General features: G+C 43.3%; 1 protein-coding gene across 1 annotated transcript in view; it reads left to right on the forward strand.

Moving 5' to 3' along the window:
* LOC134071651 (ceramide synthase 6-like) overlaps window positions 1-9,138 on the forward strand; it is a 16,148-nt gene extending 7,010 nt beyond the window's left edge. The window contains exons 5-11 of the mRNA XM_062528449.1: window positions 1,578-1,628; window positions 2,695-2,787; window positions 4,526-4,654; window positions 5,157-5,263; window positions 8,264-8,420; window positions 8,589-8,612; window positions 8,924-9,138. Of these exons, the coding sequence (XP_062384433.1) occupies window positions 1,578-1,628; window positions 2,695-2,787; window positions 4,526-4,654; window positions 5,157-5,263; window positions 8,264-8,420; window positions 8,589-8,612; window positions 8,924-9,073 (711 nt within the window). The 3' untranslated portion in view covers window positions 9,074-9,138. The remainder of the gene's footprint in view (window positions 1-1,577; window positions 1,629-2,694; window positions 2,788-4,525; window positions 4,655-5,156; window positions 5,264-8,263; window positions 8,421-8,588; window positions 8,613-8,923) is intronic.
* Window positions 9,139-10,478: the final 1,340 nt, after the last annotated feature.

Consider the following 10,478-nt stretch of genomic DNA (forward strand, 5'->3'; position numbering starts at 1 on the left):
CACTGAAAATGTAGAAATCAATTAGTTTCCTTTTTTGCAGAGGAAGAGAGTGATAGGGAAAGAAATATTAGTGTGTTTGACAGTGTATATGTAAGAGATAGTTATAGAGAAAAGTGCTTTTGTAGGTGTGCGTGTGTCTGTACATGTGTGTGTGTGTGTGTGTGTGTTTGTGTGTGTGTGTGTGTGTGTGTGTATTTATATGTGCATGCATGTGCATACATTTGTGTGTGTGTGTGTGTGTGTGTGTGTGTCTGTGTGTGTCTGTGTGTGTCTGTGTGTGTGTGTGTGTGTGTGTGTGTGTATGTGGTGTGTGTGTGTGTGTGTGTGTATGTATGTGGTGTTTGTGTGTGTGTGTGTGTGTGTGTGTGTGTGTGTGTGTGTGTGTGTGTGTGTGTGTGTGTGTGTGTGTGTGTGTGTGTGTGTGTGTGTGTGTGTGTGTGTGTGACTCACATGCTCCCTGGCTGTGTCAGTGTGCTGGGGGGTTGGGGTCAGATAGTGGTTGACTCAGGACCAGATCTGACCCTGACCGACCACCAATCTGCTCAACCAACACCAACTCCATGTACTCTTTCTTTACACTTTTGAAAACATTCATTATATAATTACATTCTTTAATTCTTTAATTCATTATTCATATATTTTCTTCATGATGGATAATTTTGCTATGTCTGATAAATAATTTTGTATGTTTGTGCCCAAATAAAGACAAGGACCAGTGAATTCCAAGGACAACACAATTGTATTATCTTTGCAAAGAGAGAGAATGATACAACACAAAATGGTTCATACCAGACTCTGATCATTTTAGTCTGGGGCCTCCTTTTATACCAGGGTTGACGTATCTATACAAGAGTTTACGTATCTAGGGTCTCTAGTTTGCCCTTTGACATGATCACATGGCTAAAACTTGGACAATAAGCCCTGGCCTTTGTCCCACTAAACATGTGTCTGAGAGAACCTTTCAAACAGAACATTACTTCTGAATCAACAACAAATACAGAACTTGTGGTCAAGAACTTGGGCCTAGGGAAACTTTCGGTTCCCTTAGATAAATCAGGTAAAAGGGACTACACAACAGTGTTGAAACCTTATCTTGTGCACAAAAGTACAAAGAGTACAAAAACATCTGATTGGCACATTAAGATACAAATGAACAGACCTCTCCATGAAAAAGATGAACCCTCGGCCACAAAGCACGACCACACAGAACACAGTCTACACATGCAACTACACTCTTCCCCACTCACGATGGCCAACAATTCCCCCATCCAATGGAAAGGAACACACATACCATCAATCACTGTAGGGGAACATAAATACCCGATCAACAATTGTACCCAATCACACTTGTAATATGCTTTTTCAGATTATCAATATAAATGAGAATACAATGTTTCAATAATTTCTCCAACACTTCATCATTATGTTTTGCTTTTATTTTTGTAAAGCAGGTTGAAATCTGTGTATGAAAACTGCTGCTGTATGTACAGTAAATAATCTTGCCTACTGTAGCTGTGCCCCACCATGTTGTTTCCGTGCTCCTAATAGTCTGGTCTTGTCTCTTTTGTGCCATGAAGACGCCGTGGCTGCACAACACCAGAGAGTGCTGGCAGAACTACCCTAATCAGGTACTGTGAGTGTGCGGCGTCTCCTGTGGACTATTCATGAGCACACTAGATGAGCCGGGGCTACAGTATACAGTTTCCTAAGGGGAGTGTTGACTTGACGCCGTGCTGGGCTACAGTGCCTAACTACTACAGTAGGGGAGAAGGAGTGACGTTTTGTTTTAATCAATCAGTGTGTGTATTATAGAGTATTCCTATGACAGATACTGTACATAGAGTACATATACATAAACACACACACATACAGTATATGTATATGTACATATACAGTATATATATATATATATATATATATATATATATATATAGAGAGAGAGAGAGAGAGAGAGAGAGAGAGAGATTTTCATGATGTGTTTACAGAATGTTATGAAATGCTTCTCTTATTTGATGTTCTGGTAGACATTAAGGATATGGCATTATGATGGATTGCAATTGGACTCAGTTGGCACACAGTCTCATTTGTCGCTCTCATGGAAACTGAGAAACACACACACACACACATATACACACACACAGGGGCTCACCACACACACATGCACACGCACACACATATACACACATGCACACACACAGGCTCACCACACACACATGCACACGCACACACATATACACACATGCACACACACAGGCTCACCACACACACACACATGCACACGCACACACATATACACACATGCACACACACAGGCTCACCACACACACACACCTGTCCAAACCAAGCTTTTGAATAATGGACCTGAACACCTGGGACAAAGCAAACCATCTGATGTAACCTTAACTTGATCCCCCGCCTGGACTCCCTTTATCCTTTCACTGTGATCACACTGACCACACACACACACACGCACACACACACACACACACACACACACACACACACACACACACACACACACACACACACACTCTCTCTCACACACACACACACACACACACACACATTCACCCAGTGTATGGTGGACCTGTTTGCTCTATGACCTGCGTGTCATGCTGACCTTTGAAGGCCCAGCATTAATCATAGCAACAGCTGTTATGTCATATTGAAAGCTCTTTTGTGATTGGCCGGCAGCCGCTGACAGTGGAGGTGCACTACTACTACCTGCTGGAGCTGTCCTTCTGTCTGTCACTACTCGTGCCACAGCTCGCGGATGTGAAGAGAAAGGTACTACACACACACACACACACACACACACACACACACACACACACACACACACACACACACACACACACACACACACACACACACACACACACACAGACACACACACCAACACACATAAAAATAAAACACACAAAGACAAATTACAGGTCTGTGATGACCATTTGTGTTAACTGTCATATGGAGTAGCATAGCCACCTGACCCACAAAGAATCATGAATTATATTACAGTAAGCACTATTACAGTATATACTGTATATATTTATTTTGAAAAATGTTTATTAAACTTAAGGTAATGGGCTTTAAAGGTCAATGTTTGTATTTGCACGCCATGTGCATGCCTGTTCACACTTCACTTTTTCACACAAGAGCTCACCTACAGTATAACAGAGAGTTTATGGATCTGTTGAGATTCAAAATTCAATATGTAAAATAATGGCTGAATAATGATATCTGAACATCACCTTAACCAAATCCAACCCCTGACCGTACATTTTAGTTAGCACAGTATCAACAGAGAGTATTCTGATCATCTGAACATCTGTAGATAGTCTAATGGAGATGAGTCACGAGAAGTGTGACAGAAATATTTCTCAGATAAACAACTCAAAATCACACACACACACACACACACACACACACACACACACGCACACATGTTTGTGCACGCGTGCGCAGATGCGAGTCTCTAAGCTAACTCGGTCTGAAAAACAGCTGGGGTGAGAGAGTGGCCTACTTCTATGACCCGGTCAGCACTAATCCCCAAACTGCTACACAGAGCACACACTGACACACACCAGGATGCTCACTGTCTCTGTCTCTCACTTAGAGCACACACACACACACACACACACACACACACACACACACACAGAGAGAGAGAGAGAGAGAGAGAAATAGAGAGAGCTAGACTCATGCATGCACACAAACAGAAAAGAGAAATGGAGAGAGAGAGAGAGAAACATACTTGCACACACACACACACACACACACACACACACACACACACACACACACACACACACCAGCTGTAATCTCCAAAGCACTGTAGACTGCACACTCTAGGATGTTTATTTTCTCTCTCTCTCTCTCTGTCACTCAGACACACACACACACACACACACACACACATACACACACACACACACACACACAATGTATGCGCACACACATACAGATTATGTCACATGCCCCCTCTGTCAATATTGTGTGGTGTCTCTGATGCCTAAGTAGCAGCCATAAGTGTCTTTGTAGTGGAAATGTAATGACATGCACACAGATGCATTCTAAACCAGAGAGATGTACAAGCAGATCTGTTTACACACAGACCCATTACACACACACACACACACACACACACACACAGAGAGAGAGAGAGAGAGAGACACACACACACACATACAGACACACAAGTACACACAAACACACACACACAGACACACACACACACACACACACACACACACACACACACACACACACACACACACACACACACACAAACATACACACAAACACAGAGATAGACAGATACACACACAAATACAGACACACATACACATACACATACACACACACACACACACACACACACACACACACACACACACACACACACACACACACACACAAGGCGTACATGCCCTCCCATTTCTTCTCTCTCTATCCGTCGCTCTCTCTCATGCCGTCCCTTGTCCCTGTGTGTGTGTCCTGCTCCGTCCTGCTCCGTCCGTGTCAGGACTTCCTGATGACCCTGCTGCACCACGTGCTGTCCGTGGCTCTGATGGTGCTCTCCTACGTCAGCAACATGGTGCGTGCAGGGACCCTCGTCATGTGCCTCCACGACTCGGCTGAAGTGCTCCTGGAGGTAAGCTGCGTGTGCTGGATAATGCATGGACTAGACACACACACACACACACACACACACACACATAGCCATCTGTGAAACACACATACAGTACACACACATATTGCATGTTAACTACTGGAGCCGTAGAACATTCCCTCAGATATGTTCACGGTTCAAAAATGCAATATTGTCATTTGTGTTTAGAAGTAAGATACATTAGAATGAATGAATTGAAATGTATGTCATCTGATGTAGAGAAGTGTGAGTTTGTGTGTGTGTGTGTGTGTGTGTGTGTGTGGTAGAGGTACAGGTACAAGATCAGAAAATGCATTATAATTGAACAATACAGTACTGTATATAAATTCTGGGAGAGGAAAACAACATTTCCCATATTTTATTTAACAAAGCACTACAACTGAACTAGACTCTAGCAGATGTTTCCTTGTCTCCCCTGGTTAATTGTGGTTCACTCTCCCTGTGTGTGTGTGTGTGTGTGTGTGTGTGTGTGTGTGTGTTCCAGGCAGCTAAAATGGCCAAATATGCGCGCTTCAAGCGCTTCTGCAACCTCCTCTTCCTCATGTTCACCCTCATCTTCATCACATCTCGGCTGGCTCTCTACCCCGCCTGGTAAGTCTTCCTCGTCTTCCTCCTCAAGGACCCTTTTCTCCCTTCAGTCGCCCACCTGTGGAAATCCAGCTAATTCATTAAGAAATGAAACTGCCAATTAAAGAAAATGTAGTGTTCCTTTAAAAAGAGTTTATGAAAGTAAATGTCAGCTGATTGAGTGAGTTTTCTAAAGGTAAATACGGAGTCTAGATTATGCTGGAGGGATGTGCTACAGGTCTGGTCCTGTGCTTGATTACGGTACCGAGTTACGAGTATCTGGATCATTTACCTGAAGCAACCTAATGACCCATCAACTTACCTTGTGTCACCTTGGGCCACTGAATATGGCTTGGACAAGAAGTAAGCCTGTGTGTCTGTGTGCTGTATAGGCATTGACCTTGTCGTAAATACACAAGCGCTGCATGTCTCTTGTCCCTCTAAAACTCAACTCTCTCTCTCACCGTCCTCTCAATTAGGGTGAATCAGCATAGCCGCACACACGGAGAGAGCTGCAATCCATTAAGGGTTTCCATGGTTTCTGTCCAAGCGTGCTCATTTGTAGTGCGTGATGGACTGTGTGTGCATGTATGTGTGATAATGTGTTAGTGTGTGTGTGTGTGTGCGTGGGGGAATGTGTTTGTGTGTGTGTGTGTGTGTGTGATAATGTGTGTGTGCATGTGTGTGTGTGTGTGTGGGGGGGGGGGGTTGTGTGTGCGTGCGTCACACCTCCGAAGGTGGAAGCTTGTTAGCAGCTAGCTGGGCTCTTTTGGTAAATGAAGGTAATCACAAACACATCAGCAGAATCACAGCTCCTTAGTCTGCAGCCATACTGTCTTTGATGTTCTAATGGTGAACACGGTGTCAGTGAGACAAAGAGAGAGTGTGTGTGTGTTTGTGTGTGTGTGTGTGTGAGTGAAAGAGAGTGTGTGTGTGTGTGTGTGTGTGAGTGAGAGAGAGAGATAGAGAGACAAGAGAAGAGAGAGGAGGTGGAATAGACAGAGGTAGTCATTGAAATCACCACTAGAAGAATCCCTCCATCATGTAGATCGGTTGCCACACTCTTCTCCTTGAGAGCTTGCATAATGTATGGCCTGGGGTGCTCTCATCTGTGAACAAGGAGAGGTATGTTGGAATAGTTATGTGGATGCCAAAATAGACACTGTGCCAGCAAATGTGGAGGTCCTTCCTGGGTTTATATATGGGACAAATACAAAGGGCTGGCAGTGGCTCAAACACAGAACAAATTCTGTGTGCGTCTGAATGTGTGTGTGTGTGTGTGTGTGTGTGTGTGTGTGTTAGTGGCCAACTGATAAAATGGTGTGTCGGTAAAGTTATCGGCATTTATAACGGCCTGTAAAATCGGCGTTGTTAAATTAAGTAAAGAAAAGCCAAATACTGATCCATCATCTAAATTGCCAGTATTGTCTTCCATTGCCATGGGCCCGCTAGAAATAGGAACAGCACCTATTTTTCACGCGACAGACAAATGTATCGGAAGTGTTTCCAGCTAAAAGAGACAGGGAAGAGATGTTTTAATAGTCAGATCGGCCGCATCAGAGACATTTCTGGTATGGACGCTGACATGAAGCATGACGCAACAGTTATGGAACACATACGCAATGCACATACTATGGGGGGCAGTCTGAATCAACCGTAGATCATATGTGTATGTCTACGAGTATGTCTAAGCTCATTTTGATGTTTTCACTGTAAGCAACCCCCCCCCCCCCCCCCCCCCCCCCGCCCCCCCATAGAAAGAGGCAGAAATTGAGGGGAGTCCTCACTTTTAGACACAACTTGTCCTCCTTTTCAGAGGAATTGGTTAGTGGTTTGGTGGCTGTCTGGTTGAAGGTCACATAAAGTTATGGCGGATGCAGTGTGGCTGCTGTGACCTGTTGACATGGATGCACTAATGGAACTGTTCTGCTGTTAACAGTAAAAAAAACATCATAAAACATAAAGTACGTATTGTAAAATGTATCTTGGCATTGGTGCTTATCACAGATGATTTTATTTCCAATAACTATTTAATATGATTCAACTTTTCATTCGGATACCAGATAGTTAGGTCTATTTAAACACAATGTCCCAACTTGATCAGACCTTTACAATATGCTATATGTCTTGGATGAATATCGTTACAGTAATTGTCTTTTTAAAACCTCAAATTTCGAAATTGGTATCAGTCTTAAAATCCCATATCAGTCTGTCTTTCATGGCAAAGTGACATTGGACTCTCTCTCTCTCTCTTTCTCTCTCTCTCTCTCTTAGTGTGTCTGTGTTCTATAATAATCACTGAGTCAAGAGGGTAGTCATTGATCAAAGTGACGTTTGGCTGATCTGATCGTGTTCTTGTTTGTGTGTGTGTGTGTCTATATTTGTGTGTATCAGTGTGTGCGTGTGCAGGTGTGTGTGTGTGTGTGTGTGTGTGTGTGTGTGTGTGTGTGTGTGTTGTATAGTTTTTATTTAGTGAGGTGTATAGTGCTGTGTGTCAGGGTGCTGAAGACCACAGTGTTTGAGAGCTGGTCTCTGTTGTGTTGTGTTGTGTTGTATATCTCAGGGTGCTGAAGACCACGGTGTTTGAGAGCTGGTCTCTGTTGTGTTGTGTTGTATCTCAGGGTGCTGAAGACCACGGAGTTTGAGAGCTGGTCTCTGTTGTGTTGTGTTGTGTTGTATATCTCAGGGTGCTGAAGACCACGGTGTTTGAGAGCTGGTCTCTGTTGTGTTGTGTTGTATCTCAGGGTGCTGAAGACCACGGTGTTTGAGAGCTGGTCTCTGTTGTGTTGTGTTGTGTTGTGTTGTGTTGTGTTGTGTTGTATATCTCAGGGTGCTGAAGACCACGGTGTTTGAGAGCTGGTCTCTGTTGTGTTGTGTTGTGTTGTATATCTCAGGGTGCTGAAGACCACGGTGTTTGAGAGCTGGTCTCTGTTGTGTTGTGTTGTGTTGTATATCTCAGGGTGCTGAAGACCACGGTGTTTGAGAGCTGGTCTCTGTTGTGTTGTGTTGTGTTGTATATCTCAGGGTGCTGAAGACCACAGTGTTTGAGAGCTGGTCCCTGCTGGGCATCTTCCCCTCCTGGTGGCTGCTCAACGGCATGCTGCTGCTCCTGCTGGCACTGCACTGTCTCTGGGCCTACCTCATCCTCAGGGTCACCTGCAGAGCACTGGCTGGACCACAGGTGAGACACACACACTGACACACACACACACACACACACACACACACTAACGCATGCACAACCACACATACATATTATATGTACTGTATATCACTTCCTAATACAACATAATTGTACACTGAGGTCTTAATTACACAAGATGTTCCCTCTCTCTTTCTTTTTTTACAGGGGAGAAAACTGAATCCTTTGTGTGTAAGTACAGCATGAGTTGGCCTATACCACTCCAATGAGTGTGAAAATGTGTAAATGCATTACTACATACTGTAGCCTTTGTAATGTAAATACATTTAAAATGTTGTGAAAGGAAGAGATCAACATAGCACACAGATGTTAAAGTTGCTTTTTTATTATTATTATTATTATTATTATTATTATTATTATTATTATTATTCTGAACGGTACATTTAAAACTGAGACATAGACTTTTGGTGTTATTCCAGTGTTATTTATCTAACACACTGAGGAGTCTGGTCATGGCCTCCAATGGGTATGTGTTTCCCCAGGTGTCCTTAGATAATCACCACGAGGTGGACTTCAGCTCTGACGAGGAGGACGTCCCGCCACACCCGAAGAAGCCACCTCACACGTCCCACAGGTCACAGAGAAATGCCAACGGCAGCAACGGGGCGCACAGGACAAACGGCTACCTGTGACACACACAAACACACACTCACACACACACACACATATGCTACAGCGCAGCTTTGGGTACACATGACATGATTAATGGATACCTATAACACACACACACACACACATACAGATCGACTCCACAGGGCACTACAGAGCAGTGAAAGAGATACCTGACACACACACACACACACACACACACACACACACACACACACACACACACACACACACACACACACACACACAGACCAACTCCACGGGGCACTACATGGCAGTGAAAGAGATACCTGACACACACACACACACACACACACACACAGGGAATATCAAATTATAATCACTCACAAACATACATGTACTCTAGAATATCTGTAACTTTATGCAAAAATACACAAAAACACACTCCAGGTTGTACTGACACCTGGCACATACGACAAGTATTTACAGAGACTGTTTACACGTGCATACAGTAGCCTACACACATTTCCACAGGTCAGTACTGATGTCCATCTCTACATGAGGAGAGGGTGTTCTGGGTCCGTAATCACATCAATAGTAACAACAGCAAACCCAAACCCCCTACATTCATTTCCCCTTTTAGCTCTCAACCAAGTTCTGAGTTTACTTTGTATTTATTTATTTATTTATTAATTACTTCATTTTCTTATATTCATTGTTTGTATGAATATTTATACATTCATGACTTTGCCAAGAATGAAAACAACATCTGTCAAAAGGACATGTTTTCAAACGGATGTGAGAGTATGTTGGACTTCTGTCCACTCCTTACTGGTCATTCTGATTCGATCGCTCATCCTTCATCGTTTCATATGTGAAGTATGTAGGCTATATCAAGATGTCTGTCATTACTCGCAACCAAATCTGTCGTTGACTAGCTATGTGTGTGCACATGAAGATATCGTTGTATGTGCATACAGTATATGTATGACTAAACAGTCCAGATATCAGCCCATAATGCAAGTAGATGCCTTGTGTGTCTGACAGAACATGTTTATACAATCAGCCAGCAGGGGTTACAGTAGCCTATTCTCAGTATCCAGCTCTCAGTACCATATCATGGAGACAGTTTTGAATAAAGTGCACCAGTGCAAAAGCGATTGCCTCTGTTCAATTGTTTATTCAGGTGTGTCAAATATTTGTTATACTTATTAGAAACACAGTTCACTGGTGTGGATCCTCCGCCTTCATCAGATGAGCGTGTCCAAATATGGATGTATCAAAAGAGGTTACACCTAGATTCACAGTGCACATAGAAAATTAGATTTTCTCAACAAATGTCACAGAGTTCCAAACAGTTAAAAACAACACAAAAACATGTGAAGTGGAGAAGAAATGTTGGCGTTGATGTATACTAGAGAGGCTACGCCCCAAGCCTTTCTAGCCGTAGGTGCCGTCAGTTACTCT

This window comes from Sardina pilchardus, chromosome 23 (assembly GCF_963854185.1).
Source record: "Sardina pilchardus chromosome 23, fSarPil1.1, whole genome shotgun sequence".
Classification (NCBI taxonomy): Eukaryota; Metazoa; Chordata; class Actinopteri; order Clupeiformes; family Clupeidae; genus Sardina; species Sardina pilchardus.